This window comes from Mastomys coucha, unplaced genomic scaffold, assembly GCF_008632895.1.
Source record: "Mastomys coucha isolate ucsf_1 unplaced genomic scaffold, UCSF_Mcou_1 pScaffold1, whole genome shotgun sequence".
In the NCBI taxonomy this organism is placed as follows: Eukaryota; Metazoa; Chordata; class Mammalia; order Rodentia; family Muridae; genus Mastomys; species Mastomys coucha.
This window is the reverse complement of record NW_022196891.1, coordinates 77488177-77510924: the sequence shown is the minus strand read 5'-3', so window position 1 is coordinate 77510924 and position 22748 is coordinate 77488177. Positions and strand designations below refer to the sequence as shown.

General features: G+C 48.4%; 1 protein-coding gene and 1 long non-coding RNA gene across 3 annotated transcripts in view; one reads left to right on the top strand and one right to left on the bottom strand.

Annotated features, from left to right (window-relative positions):
• The window catches only part of Parp1 (poly(ADP-ribose) polymerase 1), a 33800-nt gene extending 27393 nt beyond the window's left edge, over window positions 1-6407 (bottom strand). Inside the window, exons 1-2 of the mRNA XM_031391191.1 lie at window positions 6145-6407; window positions 1096-1261 (exon numbers count right to left, since the gene is read on the bottom strand). Coding sequence (XP_031247051.1) covers window positions 1096-1261; window positions 6145-6264 — 286 coding nt within the window. The 5' untranslated portion in view covers window positions 6265-6407. The remainder of the gene's footprint in view (window positions 1-1095; window positions 1262-6144) is intronic.
• A 22-nt stretch (window positions 6408-6429) lies between these two features.
• LOC116104704 lies at window positions 6430-9938 on the top strand. 2 transcript variants are annotated; one of them, XR_004123948.1, is made up of 3 exons: window positions 6430-7252; window positions 9379-9441; window positions 9803-9938. It is a non-coding gene; the product is annotated as an uncharacterized LOC116104704 (long non-coding RNA). The 2 variants fall into 2 exon arrangements; XR_004123949.1 differs by lacking the exons at window positions 9379-9441; window positions 9803-9938 and adding an exon at window positions 7686-8113.
• The last annotated feature ends 12810 nt before the right edge of the window (window positions 9939-22748 follow it).

Sequence of the window (22748 nt, the reverse complement as noted above, 5' to 3'; positions counted from 1 at the left end):
CTTAAAAAAAAAAAAAGAAAGTCTGCTGGAATGAAGGAAACCACCCAGAGTCACCAACAGAGGACAGGACAAGCAAAGTGTGTGCTTAAACAAAGGAATACTGTTGGGCAGGCAGGCAGCAGAGCAGGACCAAGGGCATCACGCTGAATGAAGCAGCAGAGGAGAAAGCGCATACATTTCCTTTTCTCCACAAAACTAAACCCAGGCAACACTAACCCATGGGGCTAGAAACCAGAACAGAAGCCAGGAGCTGAAGGTGCACACCTGCAATCCCAGTGCTCAGGAAGCTAAGGCAGGATTGCTGACTCTGCAGTCTGTATGTTTTGAGATGTGGTCTCCCTACATTACTACTGGCTGTCCTTGAACTCAGAGATCTGCCAGCCTAAGGTCTGTTTTTTTTGTTTATTTTTAAGGAGGAGGAAAGAATTGGCAGAGGTTTCCTTCTGGGTACCATCCGTGAGCCTAAAAGGCTTCAGTGGTAGGCACATCATCCATCCATCCATCCATGCCCAGGGAACACACAACAGCAAAGAACATCGATGCACTGGGGGGAGAGGAGGTGGCTATGGGAGCACTATGACCGGCATTTCTCTCAGTTTTCCTTAAACTGGTTAGATGGCTTGGCTATAGAACATGCTATGCAAACCTGGCAACCTGAGTTCAATTCCTGGAGCCCATGGGAGAGACTCAACTCAGTAAAGCTGTCTTTTAGCCTCCAGATACATGTATCACACACACACACACAACTAATAAAATAAACAATTAAAACCTACTAAAAGCTGGGCGGTGGTGGCACACGCCTTTAATCCCAGCACTTGGGAGGCAGAGGCCAGCCTGGTCTACAGAGTGAGTTCCAGGACAGCTAGGGCTATACAGAGAAACCCTGTCTCGAAAAACCAAAAACAAACAAACAAACAAAAACAAAAACAAAAAAAAACCCAAACCTACTGAAAAAGGAACCATGCATGCAAGCTTAAAGACTATGTTCCCGGCACCTGAAAGATAGGACACCAAACCTCATGCCCTGGACTGCGCAGCCTGAGGCGGAGCCACTGAAGTGACCTCAGCAGAGCTCTTGTACCCCTGGCTACACACCTGCCACTCCGCCGGCCTCTGCTGTCTTCTTGACCTTCTGCTGGTCATCCCAGCGCAGCTCAGAGAAGCCATCCACCTCGACGTCGGGCTGCCGGATGCAGTGGCCCACCTTCCAGAAGCAGGAGAAGTGGTACCAGTGTGGGACCTTCCCGTCGAACATGGGTGACTACAGGACATAAAGCAGAGGTGAGGGACCGTTATTCTCCCTGCAGGCCATAGCCCCGCCCCAAGCCCAGGCAGCAATGGAGTCCCTGTTCTCTCTGAGGCTGCCTGATGCTCTCTCAGGTCACACAGTGACTTGCAAATGGATGAGAAACAGCTTCTGACCTAAGGTATTTTCCTAAAAGATAAAAACTGTGGTTAGCCACTCCCAAATACACTGTCCCAGAGTGAGAGGGTAACCCTGGTTCCTTTTACGGTATGTGCCGCACTTCTGACCTACTGTACAGCCTGGTGTGACACACAGGCTTTAAAACGTAAGGCAAGATCTGACACACAGACCTGTTAGAGGAACCAAGAAGCAAGCACCTGAGCTCAAGGGCCTGGTTGGCCCAGAAAAGGCTCTTAAGTAGCTCTGCGGTTAAAGGACCTAGATCATGAACAGAGAAAATGTGTCAGTGGTGTCAGGCGCATGCACAGGTGAGCAGAAGGAATGGCGTCCGTGAGGGGACGAAGAGCCTGAGGCAGCAGCTTCTAGGCCTGGAGGCAGGTGGAACCCTGGCCTCAGGGAGGCACCCGACCCCCCAGTGCGCCCCAGGTAAAGGCACTGGGCCGCTTCAGGTACTTTGTTTCCCTATAGGGCTCTGCACCCTGCACTGCCTGTTTTAGAGATGGTGACAGTGCCCGAGATGAGGAAGACTAGGACATTAAGCCAGTTTCCTGGTACCCTTCCTCACAGGCCATGCCTCTGGGAAGACAACTGCAGCAACCTCACAGATGGTGGCAACAAAGGAGACACAGTGAGGCGGATGGGACAAGAACCTGATACCAAGTTCTCCCCCATCCCGACTTCAGAAGAGCTACTTAACACAAACTGCCTTCCGACCAACCTGAGTGTTCATTGTGGCTGCTTCAAGGGGCACAGAGGGAAAGGACATGAAATAAACACATTAGGCAGTACTGAAGATAACGGCTGAAGCTTTACGATGGAGCTGACCTCCTTTTAGCTGCATTAAAATGTAAGGCTGTGGGCTGAGGAGACGGCTCGGTGGCTAAATTGTTCCTCCATAGGACCCTGGCTTTATTCCTAGCACCCATAAGGTCGTTTACAGCCATCGGTGACCCCAGTTGCAGGGGATCTGACCGTCTCTCCGACCTCTCTTGGCACCAGGTAGGTGATGCACAGACAAACATGCAGGCAAAACACTCAAAAACATAAAAGTTAAGTAAGTAAACAAAAACTTTAAAAAGCAGAGCTCCTGGAAGGAAGGAGGTCTGCAAGCCTCCTCAGGCCCCGCCCACGGCTTCCCTCAGGGCAGCACTACAGAGTCAGTCCTCAGCCAGGCGGAGGAAGGGCGGGGGAACTACTGCAAAGATGGCCCCTAGACAGACAATAAATGGCATTCCTGAGCGGACTCTTGCTTCTGGCCCTCAGCACTCCATGAATCACACCAGGTGCAGCAGCTTCAGATCTCGGAGCCCCTGTGGCAAGGAGTACAGCCTATAGCTATGGCTCTGAAGAACAAACACCTACTACCGCCAGACTGGGTGCAGTGTACTGGTGACACCAAAAAGTACCCCCTAATGGTGTGCTTAAGATAACAAAACCAGAAAGCCAGGCAAGTGGTGGCGCACGCCTTTAATCCCAGCACTTGGGAGGCAGAGGCAGGCGGATCTCTGAGTTCGAGGCCAGCCTGGTCTACAGAGTGAGTTCCAGGACAGCCAGGGCTACACAGAGAAACCCTGTCTCAAAATAAATAAACAAATAAATCAGTAAGGTACAAAACCAGAGAAGCCCATACTCCATAAGATAAACAAAATCCCTGACCATGGCAAGGCCTGAGAATGACTGGTGGTAAAGATCAACATCCTTTGGTTGTTTGTCTCTGCCTGGGAGGCATGAAATAGGCCAGGTACAGAATCTAGGACTTAGACCTCTGAAGCACAGGGCACCAGCCACAGACCAAGTGCCTTATCTAGACCTCAACAACCACAATGTTCACCATTTCCTTCCAGGTAAAGCAGGCCCAGGGCCCTGCCAGCAGGAGGGGGGACATGGCTTTGCTCTGAGTACAGAATGCTCAAATCCTCCCAGGGTCATCTCTTTGCCTCCCAGTTAAGCAGCCAGAGGGCCCAGGTTCTCCCTCCCCCAGGGCTCAGAAATATCAAGTTATCAGGAGCTCAGAGACCGATCCTCTCATACAAATGTAAAGGAAGGTATTTAAATTCAAGCTCCAGAAAATAAAAGGTTTTCTTTTTTTTTTCTGGGCCCTCCCAAGCAGCCAACTTTAAACTCAGACCTAAACTCCCAACCTCAACTAAGGAGAGCACCACCTTCACTCTAAATAAATTTCTTTCACAGTCAAAAACAAAACAAAACAAAAAAAAACAAAAAACCCTGGAGGATAGCCGTGTGGTCGTGCCTTTAATCCCAGCACTTGAGAGGCAGAGGCAGGCGGATTTCTGAGTTCGAGGCCAGCCTGGTCTACAGAGTGAGTTCCAGGACAGCCAGGGCTATACAGAGAAACCCTGTCTCGAAAACTAAACAAAACAAAAACAAACAAACAAAAAGCCTGGAGAAGGGCCTTGAATGCTAAGTTATTCAGGTGGCTTCAGTCTCCCCAAATCCCCTTTCTCCTCTCTTCTTTGGCAGTATTGGGGTCATCTTTCACAGCTATTCCCTGGCTAGTATCTATCAATGCCTAGTAAAACATGTAAGGTACTGAAGCAAACTGATCATTTCACAGCCCAGGTGTGGTGGCACACGACTTTAATCTCATCACTGGGGAGGCAGAGGCAGGCAGATCTCTGTGAGTTCAAGGCCAGCAGAAGGATAGTAAGCCCAGGTCTCAAAAACTGAACAGAACCATTAGAAAGGCTGGGTGTGGCGGCACAGGCAGGCCTGTAATTCTCAGCAGAAGCATCAGCCTTGAAATCTGGTCTCAAAACCAACCAACCTACTTCTGGAGATTGCCTTTACATCATACTTTACTAATACCCCTCTAATAGCTGCTACAATTGAGGAATCCGCAATCATAAAATAATATGAAAATGTTAGCCTAAGACAATTTTGCTTTTCTGCTATATTCAAGACTGAGGAAGCCGGGCAGTGGTGGCCCACGCCTTTAATCCCAGCACTTGGGAGGCAGAAGCAGGCGGATTTCTGAGTTGGAGGCCAGTCTGGTCTACAGAGTGAGTTCCAGGACAGCCAGGGCTATACAGAGAAACCCTGTCTTAGAAGGAAAAAAAAAAAAAAGACTGAGGAAATAATGGGTTTAATCTATAAACTGGCAAGGACAAAAATGCTTTTTCTCTTAAACCCAGAGAGCTCTATTATCTTCTCACAGGGAGGAGGGAACTGTGGGGTAAAGTTCAAAGACCTCCGTGGGAAATAGGATTTTTAACTGTCCTTCAAATTTTAGCTATCTTCATCTCCCTGTCCCACTTCTGAATAAAGTCTCTTAATCAAACTCCCACACGTGACTGTGACATCTTGGGCTCCTCCTCGACAAGGCACACTGCCTGGTGCCCAGCTCCATCAGATGCAAGGCTGATCAATCCTCCCCACACTCCCTTAACCAAGCAGAAAGAGCCCAGGGTGGGTTCCCTGTCCAGTCATAAATGCAGGCAACAAAGATGTGCCCAGCAGTACTTGGGATTTTTGTCACCAATGACAATTATGGACAGTAATGCAGTGGCTAGCTGCTTCTTTTTTGTTTTTTATTTTTTCAAGACAGGGTTTCTCTGTGTAGCCTGGCTGTGCTGTAACTCACCCTGTAGACCAGACTGGCATCGAACTCAGAAATCTGCCTGCCTCTGCCTCCCAAGTGCTGGGATTAAATGTGAGCACCACCACAGCCCGCCGCCACCGCCCAGCGCCTAGCTGCTTCTTAATAACTATGTATACAAAGAATGAGAACTGTGTGCCAAACATGCTGAGCTAGGCAGTCTCTCCTAGGGCACCACGATGACAGCTTCAGTTCTTGCCGTAAAGAGAAATAATAGAAGCAGTGTGGTCCCCACTGGATGAACACCATCTTCCCCTCCCCCCCTTAAGTACTGAAGCCCCATTGAGGGCTCACCTGCCTCGCTGAAACACATTACTGCCGCTGGACAGCAAGGGTAATCAATTTCTTGACCAAGCAATGTGAGCTTGGGTAACTGAGTGTATGGGGGAGGGGGGAACAGCGCAGGTGAGAACCACACTTGCAAAGGCAGGAACCAGAAACCCAGGAGGCAGGAGCCACTGGAACTGCAAGGACCCTAGATCCCACCACCTCCTGACCATCTCCGGAGCGTCCGCGAAGAGACCAGGTAACTGCAGAAAGCACCGAGACCTCGGGAAGTTTGGTGAAAATGTTATCTCCAAGCAGAAATGGGGCCCGAGGCGAACGCACTGTAGAGAAACGGCACTACAGAGAAATGGCACTGCTTTGCATAACTAAAATAGAAATACCGAGGGTGAGCGGATATGGAAAGGATAATCAAACAAAAATAGGCTTAAGGAAGAAAAAAAAAAAAAAGAACCTTCTGCATCCATGGGGGACAAAAATCTCCCAGGACAAGATTAGGCCCGAATCAGAGCAGCTTCAAAGACCGCGCGCACGCCCTCCACCCCCACGCCAAGAGAGGGCAGTGAAATAAACAAGAACTCTGCGACCATCCAGACCCAGCGAAGAGGCCCCTTGTCTCTACAAAGCCAGAGGCACCGCCAGATGCTCGCTCTTCCCGGGCTTTTTTGCAGGGTCAGCTCAATGTCCCGGAAGGGGTCGGCCCAGTGGGCCTCAGGGACCTCGGCGGCAGCTCCGCGGGTCTCTCCCGGTCACACCGAGCCGCAGGGGGAGTGCGGCGGCCCCGAGCCCCTGCGCCTCCGGCCCGGCCCCACCGCACCTGCACCATGATGGCCATGCGGAGCGAGTCCTTGGGAATACTCTCGCTGCATTTCTTGCAAGAGGCGCGCCCGCTCTTAGCGTACTCCACTCGGTAAAGCCTCTCCGAGGCCTCCGCCATCCTTCCTCTCGTGCCGCAGCGGCAGCCACACGCCGCCGCCGGTCCGGTCCGCGCCGCTCAGCTCCGCTAACGTGTCGGTTCCCCGCAAGCGTGCGGAGCCACCTCCGCTCAGGATAGATTGCTGATGCCTGGCGGCGGGACCGCCCCCTGGCTCGCGCGCGCGGGGGGCGGAGCCTCAGCTCGTAGGGCGGGGCTTCGGCACGCGTCTGGGGGTTGGGTACCAGTGCGACTGCGCCTGCACCGGCGCCTGCGCGCGCTTGTCTCACTGCCTCTGGGAAGGGGCAGGGGCGGGGGCCCGAGGAATCTGACAGGCGCCACCCCTTTTGTTGGTTTGTCCCCCTTTTTTTTTCTTTCCGCGCAAATAACTCCACCTCACCCAACTTCCATTTTTTTTTTGAAGGTAAGTCTAGAGCGAACCCTGCTGATCCTGAGTATTCTGGTTTGCAGCTTCCACATTGCTGGCACTAAAGCCTGATTTTTTCACTCTTAGTAAACTTAAAGGCGTAACTATAAATTCCAAGGGAATGAGCAGAACCTGTGACAGTTGGCAGTAGTTGCAACAGATGTCGTGTGTTCTTATTACCCCCACCCTCATTCCCGCTCTAACATAGGGTGCCTCGGTGTAGCCCTGCCTGTCCTGGAACTTGTTCTGTAGACCAGGCTGGCTTTGAACTCACGTGCCTTTGCTTCCCGAGTGCTGGGATTGAAGGCGTGTGACCGACACCGCGTCCTCCGGCAACAGATATTTTCATGAGGAGATCTCAAAATATTTAAGGTTATCAACAAATGAAGTTATAGGTATTGTTAAACTTGCTGCTGTTAGATCTTTATTTAATGTAGCACTGCAATCTTTAACATAATTGGTCTTTTTTTTTTTTTTAAATAATTATGTGAACATGACGCAGTGTCTCACTATAAAGCCCTGGCTGGCCATGAAGATGAAGTTGGCTTCAAACTCACAGAGATCCACTTGCCTCTGTCCTAAAGTGTGAGTAAACTGCATGGCTCGCAGCAAACTGGTGGGTAAGCTGTGGCCTACTTACTTGCCCGTGAGTCTTTCTGATTCAGCAGGTATGAACTGGCTCCAGGTATCTGCTTTGTGTTGCCCCTGTCTCTGCTCTGGTCTTCTAACCCTGACCCCAGGGGAGATCCTGTTGTGCAGAGAGAGACAGGACACATGACTGTTCCCTAACCTATCTGTTAGGTAGGGTCCTCTTACTTTGCCTTATAACTGGTCCTGTGTGTATCCACCCCAGCAGAGGCTCCTTTGCAGCAGAGGGTCTAAACCAGGCAGCCTAGGGCTACCCCAGACTTAAAAAAAAAAAAACAGAAACTATCCCAGACCAAATTACAATGTGTGAATTGTAGGCATGTTTTGCCTGTATAAATGTTTATATATAACATGTGTACTATGTTTGCAGAGCCTAGAAGACGTTTTCATATCTCCTGACTGGAGTTACAGATGGTTGTGAGCCACCATGCGGGTACTGGGAACTCAACCCCTCTGAAAGAGCAACCAGTGTTTTTAACCTCTGAGCCATTTCTTCATACCCTTCCACGTGCAATAGATTTAAAAAAAAAAAAAACAAAAAAAAACCTTAGGAACAATTGCATTACTTAGAAATATTCAGAACACCCACAGACAGCTGCAGCTTGCCCACTACAGAGAAATATTCAGCGAGCGGCAGACATACTTCACTTGTTCAGCGTTATGAATGATGGTTTATTCGTCGTCAGGTCTGTCTGCAGGAATGCAGGATTTAACGTGACAGCTACTTCAAGCCATTGCTGCCTTCACTTCCCCACCATGCTGGACTAAGAGTAAAATAAAAACCCTTTCTCCATTCCTCACTTTTGTCACATTATTGTATCATGGCGATGAGGAAGGAAGCCAGGTCCGCTTGAAATGTTTTTTTTTTCTAAATTATGTATTATAAATTATAAATATGTACAGACAGACAGACACACACACATATACACCCATATATTTCAGACATAGAGTCTCACGGAACCCAGACTCATCTTTACCTTGCTATATAGCCAAGGTTGGCCTTCAAATCCTGATTTTCCTGCCTCTACTGTCCAAATACTGGGATTACAGTGTGTGCCACCGTGCTTAGATTTATTTTTGTCTGTGTATATGTGTGTGTGGTTGTGTGGATATATACCCTGTATGTGGTTGTGTCCTCAGAGGCTAAAAAGAGGGTATCAGAACTTCTGGAACTGATGTTACAGGGGGTTATGAGTCACCCAACATGGGTGCTAGAAAGCAAATGTGAGTCTTCTGTAAAAGCAATATTCTCTTACCTGCTAAGCCATCTCTCCAGCCCCCATTATTATTATTTTTAACATCTTTTGGATTGCCAATAAGAATGAATATATATTCTTTTTCTTCTCTTTCCTTCTTTTCTTTCTTTCGTCCCGGTTCAGTGACTCTTGCTTTACCCCACAAGTAGCTGGGCACAGGTGGACACTGCTGCCCCAGCAATACTCACTGTCTGGGATACTTCACTAGTCTTTTCGACTTCCTCTGTGAATCTCCTGTGCTACTTTTGCCAAAAAACTTCCGAACCATGCTATTTGTTAAATTTTATAACTTCACAAAAGATTTACTTATTTTATTTTGCCTGCATGTATATGTACATATGTGTACTGTGTGCATACTCATAGAGGCCAGAAGAGAGTGTTGGTTGGATCCTCTGAAACTGGAGTTATAGACAGTATGAGCCTCTGTGTGGGTACTGGGAACCAAACCTGGGTTCTCTGGACAAGAAAACTCCCAAGAACCCCTGAACCTCTGAGCCATATCGCCAGCCTCTAGTTGAGTGTGTGGTTTTTGTTGTTGTTGTTATTGTTGTTCTTTTTTTTTGTTTGTTTTTGGTTTTTTGAGACAGGGATTCCCTTATAGCCCTGGCTGTCCTGGAACTCACTCTGTAGACCAGGCTGTCCTCAAACTCAGAAATCCGCCTGCCTCTGCTTCGCAAGTGCTGGGATTAAAGGCGTGCGCCACCACCACCCGGCCGTGTGCCTGTGAGTGTGTTTTAATGACATAGACTTGACTTACTTATTTCCCTTGTTTGCTCTTAACTTGTGAATGTTCTCTCTTTACCATAGTTTGTGGCCCAAGGCTGGGATTAGAGACCAAAAGCTCTATGATGAAGGAAACAGGAGCCTACGGTCAGTGGATTAGCACAGCCGTGGCGTGGAGTGGGAGGCAGTGCTGTGCTGCTTCGCTGGCAGGCTCCACCACACAGTTTTTGCTATGCTGCTTCTTTCTATGGACGTCAGACAGTGTGTGTGTGTGTGTGTGTGTGTGTGTATGTGTGTGTGTGTACTGCATTGCTGGGTATGGAGCCCAGGACTAGGCATGGGGCTAGAAGACAATTTGTGGGGGTTGTTTTATCCCTTTCATGTGGGTCCTGGGGATTGAACTCAGATCCTCATGCTTGCCTATAAGTGCCTTAACTTGCTGAGCTATCTCACAAGCTAGCCTTACAGGTCCATAATATGTGAATTATCTTGTATTCTTAACCCTTAGCCTAGTACCTGTCATATGGCAGCTATTCAATGAAAATGACCTGAATGGCCGGGCGGTGATGGCGCACGCCTTTAATCCCAGCACTTGGGAAGCAGACGCAGGCGGATTTCTGAGTTCGAGGCCAGCTTGGTCTACAGAGTGAATTCCAGGACAGCCAGGACTATACAGAGAAACCCTGTCTTGAAAAACCAAAAAAATAAGACAAAACAAAAAAAGAACTGAATGAACAAATGATGCATATATAAATAAATATGTATAAAGAAGGTGGGTTTTTTTTTTTTTGAAAAAAAAAAAATCAGGACAGATCCCCAAGGACATACTGGAGAGTTGGGAGCACCATGTGATGATGCCATTGTTAGCTAGTTAATTCCATTTATCCCAGGCAGGCGGAGCCCCGTTATGTTCCAAGGGCTCTACCCACGTGGAGCAGTATCCACTGAGCACATTCCTCACAGAGCAAATAAACCCAGTTATTTTAAAACACAAGGCCAACATCATGAAACTCACAATTGCCTCTGAAAATTATGTTCCCTTCCAAGCCTACGCAGTTGTCCTGGCTGCTGATTTTCTGTCAAGAGTGGAGCTTGGTTGTGTGGGAACAGCCATCCCGGGGAAAAGCAGCTGAGCCCACAGCCCATCTGAAGGCTGATGGATATGGAGAGCTCCTGGACACAGTGTATCCTCGCTTTGTCCCTCCAGTCCCTCTGGGATAGCAAAGCAAAGGAAGGTGTGCATCCTCCCAGCTAGACCGAGAACCTTCATCCTCATTAGCTCAGGGCACAGGAGGGTAGGAAAGACAACTGCTGATAGTCATAACTGTTAGTTAACTCTGTTTATCCTGGGCAGGTAGAAGATAGGAGAGAAAACTGCCCCAGTCCAAGAGGGAAATAGTCTCACTAAACCGAAGTTACATTACAACCCCACTGGGAAGCCCTTGTGCTTATGAAGCCAGGATCCTTCGTCAATGGTTACAGAAGTCTAATCAGAGTGTAGATTTCCTAACTGTATTCTCACACAGGAGCTTTTCAATCACGGTGATTTATTTTTCAATAACACTTCCTTAAAAAAAAAAAAAAAAAAAAGCTTCAAAAATTCTGTCATTCTCCTTTCCACATAATTTCCAAGGGCAGAAAACTTCAACTAGAACTGAATAAACACATGTAATTTCACGTTTTTTTTAAGATTTGATTTTTTTTGAATTACAGTTGAGCCTTATTGAAGCATGATTTATTTGACATATTGAGAAATAATTGAGGCAGATCTTGTTCCCTGGAAGACAATTACATGCAGTGAAATCTTCAGGATTTTAAAACGGGGAGGGATTGTAGTGGCATGGGGGCGGGGGCGGGGTGAGCGGAGGCTCTAGAAAGCAGAAGTCTCCTGTTTTCAGACGGTCATACAGCTAGTGCAGCCTGGCATGAGTGCAGAGTGGCCCAAGGTGTCCTCAGTGTCTGTCTCCCCGAAGACATGATTCATTGATGAGCTGTGATCAGTGTTCTGAAAGGCACATTCTACACCACTCAGGCGAGGTGGTAGGCTGGGGCATATGACCTAAGTAGTTGTCAGCAAGCCCTGAAATTACTTATACTTGGGAAGCTGGGTTAACTCAAAGACAGGCTAGGTCATCAGACTGTTCCATAGATGGTGCCTGGAGCACGAAGCTCCTTGCCAGAGTCAGGCAGGGATAATAGTTAGGGAACTTGACCCATGAGGACCTTTGTAGAAAAGCCTTGAGTTAAGAACTCAAGGCATGGCTGGCTGTGGTGCTGTATGCCTTTGATCCCAGCTAGAGACAGGCAGATTTCTGAGTTTGAGGCCAGCCTGGTCTACAGAGTGAGTTCCAGGACAGCCAGGGCTACACAGAGAAACCCTGTCATGAAAAAAAACCAGCCCCCTACCGCTACCGAGAAAGCAACTTTAGGCAGGAGCTCTACCTGCCACAGCCCAGCCTAAACTGCATGTGGTTCCTTTCACCAAGTGTTAGATCCTGCTTTATAGCAGCCCCCTCATGTATCTGGCTTTTCTCTTTGTCTTAGTCCGTTCAGGCTGCTCTAACAAAATCGCACAGACCTGATGGCTTATAAACACAGCAGTTTGTTCTTCACAGTCCATAAGCTGGGACGTCCAAGACCAGGGTACCGGGAGAAGTGGCATCTGCCTCCTCACAATGGGTCTGTTTTCTATCGTAACTCCTCATGGCCAAAGGGATGAGGAACTCTCTGGGGCCTCTGTGTATGTTGTACTTGTATGTGTGTGTGCCTATATGTGGTATATGCATGTGTATGGGAAGGCCACCGGAGGGCATCAAGTGTCCTGTTCAGTCACTCACCGCCTTGTTCTCACTAAGCCTGGAGTTAGGCTGGCAGCCAGCAAGCTCCATCCCTTTTCCCTGCTCCTTTCCCCCACAGCGATGGGGTTACAGGCTCATGTGGCTGAGCCCTATTTCTTCTTCTTTTTCTTCTTTTTCTTTTTTTCTTTTTTACATGGGTACTGGGGGTTTGAACTTGGGTCCTTGTGCTTATACAGCAACTACTCTTACTAACTGAGCCACCAGCACCACCCCCGCCTATTCCCTGGGGCCTCTTTTATAAGGGCACCAGTAACCTCTCAAAGCCTCACATTCAAATACCTTCAGAATTCGGTAAGTGGAGCAAGACAGATGGCTCGGTGGTCAAGAGCTCTTGTTACACATGTAACTCCAGTTCCAGGCGATCTGATACTTTCCTCAGGTACCTGTGAGTATCCACATGCACATGTACACACACACACACACACACACACACACACACACACACACACACTACTACTACTACTACTACTACTACTAATGAATTGCACAAGTACATTCGGAGGGATCATAAACATTTAGCCCATTGAACCTTCTAGCCTGTGAGATCCTGTAGGACAGCGACAATGTCTTCCTCATCCTCTAGCTCCAGTACTCTGCACAATGTTTGCACAAAAAGAATTCCACGGGCTGGAGAGATGGCTCAGCGGTTAAGAGCACCAACTGCTCTTCCAGAGGACCTGAGTTCAATTCCCAGCAACCACATGGTGGCTTGAAACCATCTGTCATGGGATCCGATGCCCTCTTCTGGTGTGTCTGAAGGTAGCGACAGTGTACTCACATACATGAAATAAAATAAATAAATCTTAAAAAAAAAAAAGAATTCCATAAAGGTTTGCAGCATACATGAGCAATGGCAGTGGCCCCATACACGTCCAACTCCAGAGCGGTACAGCATGGCCAGCCATTGCCAAGTAAAGCTAATCCTGATCCATGCTTATGTTTGTAGGTGTGCCCAGGAAAACTTGCGCCTGAGTCATGGGGAGACAAGAAGATTACAAAGATGCTTGCAGGTTTTTCATAGTAGCACCCAGTGGAACTAGGATAAATACTCACTAAAATGAATATATACATTACCGCGCACTCACCCGATAGAGTTCCAATGCACTGGTGTAAATGAACACATTACAGCTCATAGATCAATACACACAGACCTCAAAAACAGTGCTAAATGAAAAACCACATCCAAGTTACTAAATTCCTTTAGCATGGGTAGATCCCATGGGTTTTGTACAAAACCCAAAGCCAAGAAAAATAGGATAGTGTATCGCTTAAATTGCTTACATACACTACACTCCTTAAAGAATGTCAAAAAGTGTGGCCATGCAATATTGTGAAAATGTCTCCTACATGCTAAGAGACTCGAACTTTTGCTGATCTCACAGCCAAAGTTAATACACCTTAAAATCATTTAAGACTTAAGGCTGCTATCCTACAACCTGTTTATTTAACCTGCCTTTAAAGAGAACAATGTAGCCCAGGTGTGGTGGTGCATGCCTTAAATCCCAGCACTTGGGTGGGTGGGGATTCTGAGTTCAAGGCCAGCCTGGTCTACAGAGTGAGTTCCAGGACAGCCAGGACAACACAGAGAAACCCTGTCTCAAAAAAACAAAAACAAAACAAAGCAAAAGAGCCAGGCGGTGGTGGCACACGCCTTTAATCCCAGCATTTGGGAGGCAGAGGCAGGCGGATTTCTGAGTTTGAGGCCAGCCTCGTCTACAGAGTGAGTGCCAGGACAGCCAGGGCTATACAGAGAAACCCTGTCTCGAAAAAACAAAAAACAAAAAACCAAAACAAAGCAAAAGAGAACAATGTAACAACCGATCTTATTTGCCTTGGGTTCCCCTAAGTAATCAACTTTTACAAGCTAAGCTGACTGTATCCCTGTAATCATGAATTGCACACTCTTCCAAGCTCCCAACCCAGATCATGCCAGGGTCATCTGTAGAGACCAGCAAATGCAAAAGTTGGAAGCGGCTGCCTAAAACCTACCATAAAGGTTGAAAGCCACTGTTTATGGATATTGTTTGATGAACAGTGATGCTGGAATACTGTTTGTTGTCTGGGTCACTTGGGACTACTTGGAGCCAATGACTTAACCCCTTAAAAAACTCTGTTAATGACTTTTGTAAAGTATTCCATTCCTTCCCCATGCAAAGCTTTCAATGCTGTTCAGTAAATACAGAGAGAAATCCTGTTAGAGACAGATACACGCAGCTCACACAGCAGACCAACACAGAGACACGCACAGTCACAGAGACTGACAGACAAATACACAGGGACACAGAGACAGACACACGCAGCTCACACAGCAGACCAACACGAGACACACAAATACACTACACAGGGACACACACACACACACACACACACACACAGATTCATAAGACAAATCTTCAGGGAAGCCCAGTGAACATAATGCCTGGTAACAGATGGTTCGTACAGGACTTTGTTCAATATCGTTGCCTCTGGGGAACATAGAGCTAGCCCGTCAGCTAGCCGCTCAGCAAGTCTAGAATATAGTTTTCTTAGAAAGGGCCAATGAGATGAGTCAGTAGGTAAAGGTGCTGTGCAAACCTGACCACCTGAGCTCAGGTCCCTGGAACCCATGTAAAAAGGCCAGCTGTGGCAGCATCTGTAATCCTAACACTTCTTCCTCCTGGGGGTGAGATGGCAGGAGACTTAATCACTTGGAAGCTCAGCGGGGCAGCCTGGAGAACACAGCAAAAGCAAGAAAGATTCAGGCTCAATACCATACAAGGAGATATCTGGCTCCTAAAAGCTGCTCTCTCAACTCCACATGTGTGTCGAGGCATATACATGCCTGCACTCATAATACACCATATCTCCTGTCTTAGGCAGGGTTTTATTGCTATGAAGAGACACCATGACCACAGCACCTCTTTTTTGTTTGTTTGTTTTGTTTTGTTTTGTTTTGCTTTTCAAGACAGGGTTTCTCTGTATAGCCCTGGCTGTCCTGGAACTCACTCTGTAGACCAGGCTGGCCTCGAACTCAGAAATCTGCCTGCCTCTGCCTCCCAAGTGCTGGGATTAAAGGTGTGTGCCACCACCACCCGGCCACAGCAACTCTTATAAAGGAAAATATTTAATTAGGGCTGGCTCATGGTTTCAGAGGTTTAGTCCACTATTGTCACGGCAGGACCCATGGCAGCCCGCATGCAGACATGGTGCTGGAGAAGGAGCTGAGAGTTCTACATCTTGATCTGCAGGCAGCAGAAGGAGACTGTGTACCACACTGGGCATAGCTTGAGCACATATGAAATTTCAAAGCCATACCCTCTAAAAAGGCCACACCTTCTCCAACCATGACACGCCTCCTCATAATGCCACCTCATATGGACCAAACATTCAAATACATGAATCTATGGGGGCCATTCCTAATCAAACCACCACACACCCCAACAATAATAACGATAATACATGTATTAAACAAAAGAAAGCAAAGGAGAAGGAAGAACATTTTTGGTTGTTCCTCACAGTCTAAGTCCCTCTTCCAGAGTAAGGAAGACCTCTGTCATTAAATCATCCAGGTCAGGGCTGGAAAGATGGCTCAGAGGTTAAGAGCACTGATTACTCTCCCAGAGGTCCTGAGTTCAAATCCCAGCAACCACATGGTAGCTCACAACCATCTGTAACTCCAGTTGTAGGGCATCCAGTGCCCTCTTCCTACCTCCATGGGTACCAGCCACATATACATAATGCACACACACACACACACACACACACGTGTACACACAACCAAAACACTCATACACATAAGTAAGTCTCATAACAAAATAACAAAAAATCCACCTCATGCCGGGTGGTGGTGGCAGCAGCAGCAGCAGCAGCAGCAGCAGCAGCAGCAGCAGCAGCAGCAGCAGCAGCAGCAGCAGCAGCAGCAGCAGCAGCAGCGGCGCACGCCTTTAATCCCAGCACTTGGGAGGCAGAGGCAGGTGGATTTCTGAGTTCGAGGCTAGCCTGATCTAAAGAGTGAGTTCCAGGACAGCCAGAGCTATACAGAGAAACCCTGTCTCGAAAAACCAAAAACCAAGCCAAAACAAAAAATCCACCTCATTTAAATCCCCTGGGTTGTGAAGTCCCAGAGAGACTTGAACTTGCTATTTGGAAGCTTTGCGCTTGGCTTCCCTAGAGTGTGTCGATGGTAGTAACAGATACTTATGATGAGTACTACATGTATTCGGTGAGAATACTAAGATGATGCGTGTTAAGACCCTTTTCTGAAGAAGGTCAGTCGATTTCTGTTGACAGAATGCCCACTATCCAGAGCTTGCTATTCTTTTTTTTTTTTAAAAGATTTATTTATTTATTATATGTAAGTATACACTGTAGCTGTCTTCAGACATACCAGAAGAGGGTGCCAGATCTCATTACGGATGGTTGTGAGCCACCATGTGGTTGCTGGGATTTGAACTCAGGAGCTTAGGAAGAGCAGTCAGTGCTCTTCACCGCTGAGCCATCTCTCCAGCCAAAGAGCTTGCTATTCTTTAAAGGCTCTGGACAGTCCCATCTTCTGGATTTGACTGTGGTGGTGACAATGGCCATTCCCCAGGGAGGCCAGGTGACCGGTGCTGGGAAACAGTGTCACCTTGATAAACTCAACACCTTTTATGCTCTGGTCCTTGATTTAGTTTTTTTTTTTTAAGATTTATTTATTATTATTCATAAGTACACTGTTGTTGTCCTCAGACGTACCAGAAGAGGTCGTCAGATCTCATTACGGGTGGTTGTGAGCCACCATGTGGTTGCTGGGATTTGAACTCAGGACCTTTGGAAGAGCAGTCAGAGCACTTACCCACTGAGCCATCTTGCCAGCCCCTGATTTAGTCTTATAATTCAGATTTATCCCCCTATTCAGAGAGCAGCCATTGGGAACCAATTGGGACAATGATATGAAAATCACGAGGCGAATTTCTCACTTTACTATGGGAAAGAGCAAAGTTTGGTAAACTCAGAATGGCAATCTATGGACCCAGCTATGCTGTCCCTTTAGGAAAGTGACAGAAGTCAACTGAGAGTCTGAAGGGACAGAGTCAGGTGTTAGAGCTTAGGCTTGGAATAACCCCAGGGTGTCGAAGGGTTCTAGCTTGGTGCTAGTGGGAAATTGTATGACAAGTTTTCTAGGGAGATGCAACCCGCGGCCCACCTACCCCAGATAGGGAGCCCATGACAGACCAAAGCACCGATACCACCCAAGTCCAGCTTGTGCACTTAGGAGTTTTATTACGGTTACTAACAAGAATATGGGTGAGGGGTTCTCACAGGTGCAGAAATGACTCACCAAAGCCCACACCAGCGTGGGTGACAGCTCACAAGGCTGGGAACCTGGAGCTCTCTGCACAGCCTGCAGGCAGCTCAACATGTTAAAACGGGTCCTTCCAGGTACAGCAGTTAGTCTAAACATCTTCCAGGCAGGGCAGCTGATCCAGTCTCAGAGTTTCCTTTGCTTTGTTTGAGAGGGGCTCTCCTCTCTGCTTTTGTTGCTTATTTTGACAGGGACAGAATCTGGTCAGTTTCAGGAGCTTCCTGAAGCTATTTTGAGTTGTTTACCTTCCTGCTTAAAGAGCTTCCCCACCGGGAGGGCATGCTTCAATCTCCCAGGAAACTGTTAACACAACAGAGGTGGTGAGACCTTCAAGAAGCAGGGCCTACCTCTGCCTCCCAAGTGCTCGAAGGCCAGCCAGGTCTACAGAGTGAGTTCCAGGACAGCCAAGGCTACACAGAGAAACCCTGTCTGGAAAAAAAAATAATAAAGTAGGGCCTAGTGGGAGGTCTTAGGTCTCTTGAAGAGACATAACCCCTTGAAGGGATCCTGGATTCAAGCCCCTTCCTCTTCTCTTTCATATCCTGGCTGTGAGCCAAGTGATTCTGCTCTGCCATTCGATCTCTACCATGAAGTTTCTGCCTTACCACAGGCCCAAAAAGTGTCCCAGACAACCAACAGTGTATTGAAGCCTCCCGATCCACTGAAACAAACCTTGTTTTTCTCTATAAGTTGATTATCTCAAGTATTTGTCATAGAACTTGAGAACACCTTTAAAACAGCATCCAGGGCACTGATGACAGGTTGGCAAGATAAGGCAGCCCCCAAGATCGTACTCTCTGCCCTTCCCTATAGCTGGCCTGTGAAGCAGGCTTTGACTCACTGATCTTGTAATGAAGTCAAATCAAAATCCTCCTAAAATATGGCTAACAAGCCATCTTTGAAACTAGGAAGATTGACTTGGAGCCTGGAAATAAATTACCCTAATGTCCACTAGATGGTGTCCAATATACACCCGCAGTCCTGCCTCGCGCCGCTCTGGAAAGGCACCTGGGCTCCTAACTGGGCCGCTGGTGAAGGAAACGGATGGTGTATAGTGTGACAAACTTGGTTTGCTGGCTATGCTTTGTTTTCTGGTAGCTGGAGAAGAAGGGAGAGCTGCTGGGCCGCGGGCAGAGGTTTGTGGAGGTGTCCTAGGGAGAGCTGATGGGTCTGGGGCAGGACTGAGCAATGGAGTGAGAGGACGGAAGACTTAGGGGTCAGAAGGACAGGAACTGAGGGGCAGGTTGGTCACAGCTCTCTTTGAACGTGTTTGATTCAATCTTTCTTCTTCTCTTTCCTTTGAAGGTTGTAAGCTACAGGAGCGCAGAGATGGGGGTTTCATTCCTGCAAATGCTTTGCAGGACCACGGAATAGATCTGTAATGTATTTATGATGATAACGAGTCACAGAGTTCAATGGTCACTGTTCATTATTATGTCTGGATTTGGAATTACCTGAGGAACATTTTGAGACAGAGTTTCTCTGTGTAGCCTTGGCTGTCCTGAAACTCATTTTGTAGACCAGGCTGGCCTTGAATTTATATAGAACCGCCCGCCCCTGCCTCCCAAGTGCTGGGATTAAAGGCATGCGCCACCACTGCCCGGCCCTTTCCATCTTTTCATTTTATCCATCTGTCTGCCCATTCATTCCTTTGTTTGTCTGGATCTGGTCCAGCCCTTCACCTCTACCGGCTCCAGCTAACTTGACTTTACAGCGGTATCTAGCAGAATGCCAGACCTGGTTGGTTACCTGGTCTCCTGTGGGGACTCTCTTTGCCTTGTTAGCTGCCCACTACTGCCTCTAAGTTTGGCCTCTCTGAGACGCCATCAACTCACTGTAGCCACTCTTTAACCTGCACACTGTATGGTGTGTGATGTGTGTTCTGAGGATCAATAGGAGTTACGATTGGAGCAAAAGAACCTGCCCTTTCCTTGACTGCAGAGCAAGGAGAGCAGAGCCACTTGGCAAACTGCTGCCAACAAAACTTCCATAGCTTGTGAGTTTATTATGACATCGTGGGAAGACACAAATGTATTCCTCTGTGTTCCTGACACAGTGAAATCACAGTGACATATGGCTGCAGGATTGCAGTGTGCGTCTCATCCTCTCTCCTCTGCAGAGTGTCTCCAGCCTCGTTCATTCACTCTGCACCCATCATCCCTAAGGGATGTACATCTGTGTACATCTGTGTGTGTATCAGTGGCGCTGGTCGCCCATGCACAGACTCCTGTCTGTCAGGGTATCCGAGGCATTCTGGCTCCTAGCTGTCCTTGCAAGGTTGCCAGCTCTCATTTGTCTCACACCACACAAATTCTTGGGCTCATGGCTATGCTTCATGGCCATCCTCAGTCCTCTCAACAATCAGTCGCTTGTGTCAGGACGCCTGGTGGCCTGAGGTGTGGCATCTCGGCTCTCTGTGTTCTATCAGTGCCTGGGAGTGACATGTTTACAAAAAGATAGAGAGAGCAGGAATATGTTTTGTGGATGTGTAGTCAGGTATGGGGCAAGGGCCCGCGGGCCCATGCTGAGGCATCCCTTCCCCCTGAGGGTCCAGTATAGAATAGAGTTTATTCAGGGCATTGGGGAGGGAAGTTAAGAGGGTAGTAGAGGCAGAAAAAGGCAAAGAGAGAGAGAAGTAGAGGAGTAGAGGCCAGCCATGAGCACATTTCGGGGGGGGGGGGGGGGGGGGGGAATGGGGAGAGAAGGGAGCAGGAAAGCAAGAGCAAGAGAGAGAGGAGGGGGCAAGCAGCCCCTTTTATAGTGAGTCACACACCTGGCTGTTGCCAGGTAACTGTGGGGCGGAGCTTAGACAAAATGCTAACGGAGCACTTGAGGATGTGGAGCCCAGGCCACAATGGCAGGTGGGAGGGCCCTGGGCAAGACTTTCTGTCCTGTTTCTTCCCCAACAAAAGCACAAAACGTCATTGTATTTTCTTCAGTTCGACAACCACTCATGGGAGAATCTGTTTACAGGTCATTGTCCTAGGCTCTGGCTTGCCACGGAGGGGATAAGATACCCTTCCAGCTCGAGAACCTCATTGCCTTTTGCAGTGGCGCGTGCAGTTCCCTGGAGAGAGAAGCTCAAGGACACTCAGAGAGATGAAGGGTGGCCGAGAGACTCTTAGAGCTCCGGGAGGCCTCAGTGCGGAGGCCACCTTCGTGTGAACAACCTCGGAGCTCCCAGGGCTGATTAACAGCAGTCGCCAGCTTTTAGTTTCCCCGTATCACTCAATATGCCATTTAAAGAGACAACAGGCTCACCCTCTGTGCACAGTGAGGGTTTGGCACCCTGGAGGTTTCCAGCTCCTCTGATGAGAGAACACAGTAGGTGCTCTGCGTTTGCCTGTGAAGTGACTAGGAGCTGCTATTCATGCAGGGTCTTTGTGATCAGGGAGGTGACACCAGGAAAGCAGGCAAAGGCATCAGTTTGTGGAGGCGTCCCTCTCTCTGGGTCCTCTGTGGGGCCTCTGAGCAGCAGCTCACACCCACTCCAGATTCCTAGATGTGCACGAAGACTCTTCTCTTTTAGGGCCAAGTGCCCTTACCCAGGGCTTACACCACAGAGATATTTGCGTGGCCTTGAAGGGAGATATGGTCACCTCACAGCCCTTTGCCCAGGGTCTTTCAGTTTTTTCTCTCCCCGTAGTTCTGCAGCTGAACCTGTTGTTTATAGTCCCGAGCGAGCTCTAGAATCAATCAAGGGAGCTGTTTAGAAATACCAGGCTTTATGTAATTGGCCAGAATGCAGGGGTTGGGGACAGCCTCATTTCCCCAGCTTCTCTGAAGATATGTCGAGGCTCTGTCCAGGGCTTCCTGGACCCGCAGCCAGCAGTCGCTTGCTTTCATCTGCTCCAAGTGGCCCGCACCAGCCTTTCCTTCGGGCGGGGCTCCGGGCTCCTCCCTGTCCCTCCGCTCTTTGGTGTCACACGTCTCTGAGCCCTCTCACTACTGACTGTATACACGTCCCAGCAGACTGTTGCTGTGTGAATTTACAGAGAGCAGAGCCATAAAGACGGCGCCTGGGAAACAAATTAAAACACTCAATCATTCAGCCAAGACAGAGAACAAGGGTAGAGAGAATCTCTTAGGGGCCAGGGAGGGATCCGGAGACGCGAGGAAGTGGCTGGCGATGTTTATGAAAAAAGCCATTGAGGAAGGAGGAGGAGGAGGAGGAGGAGAAGGAGGAGGAGGAGGAGGAGGAGGAGGAGGAGGAGGAGGAGGAGGGCACACAGTAGTGGGCACCTGACAAAAGGGTCCAGTGATGGTTACTATGGACTGTCAACTGGCAGGATCTAGAATCGCCCTGGAGACAAATCTCTGGGCATGCGTGTGAGGGAGTTTCTAGATTAGGTTAATTAACAGCCAGGCTGAATGAAGGGAGAAAGCAGGCCAAATTCACAGCGCTTAGCCCTCTCTGCTTCCTGACAGTGGACACAAAGTAGCCAGCAGCTTCTGCACCTGCGACAAAACGTTCCCTGCCAAGATTGACTTCATTCCTTAGAATTTAGCCCAAGTCACCCCTCCCACCCTCTTACGGGGTCTCTCTCTATAGCCCTGGCTGATCTGGAACTCAACTATGTAGGCCAGCCTGACCTCAAATCCAGAGATCTACCTGCGTCTGCCTCTCAAGTTCTGGGATTAAAGGCATTTGTTGCTATGCCCTGGAGACTCTCCTTTTTATATGGCTATTGTCAGGGAGCTGGTTGAAGGGATGGGATAGATAACAATACAGTCCTCCCTGGTGACAACCCCCTCTGACGAGGGGTAGACAGAAGACACCTGGCAAAGAAGGTCCAGTAGGCCCACTGTTTGTGTGATATTAGCCATATAACAGTGGGGTATTGGGCTTGGGAAGATGGCTAAGCAATTAAAGCACTATGCAAATGTGAGGCCTGGAATTCGGACTCCCAGACCGCATGCAAATGCCGGGTGGGTGGGACAGCCGCTGGGAACTCCAGCCTCAGAAAGTGAGGATAGAATTTTCTCAAGCAGATTGGCTAGTGAGAAATGTTGGGGTCCAGGAGTCATTCCACAAACCACATGAACACCGATCTCATTCAGACAGAGATGGCTTATTGAATGCACACCCCCAGGGTATGACAATGAACTCCCCCCGCCCCTTGCTCTCCCGCTCTTGCTCTTGCTTGCTTGGTGGAAGTATTTCTGTGAAGTTCCTAACAGCTCAGTTACTCGGTTACGTAGCCTGATGGTTACTTCTCTTATTGCTTTAATAAATATTTGACAAGAGTGAAGGAAGGGAGGGTTTTCATTTA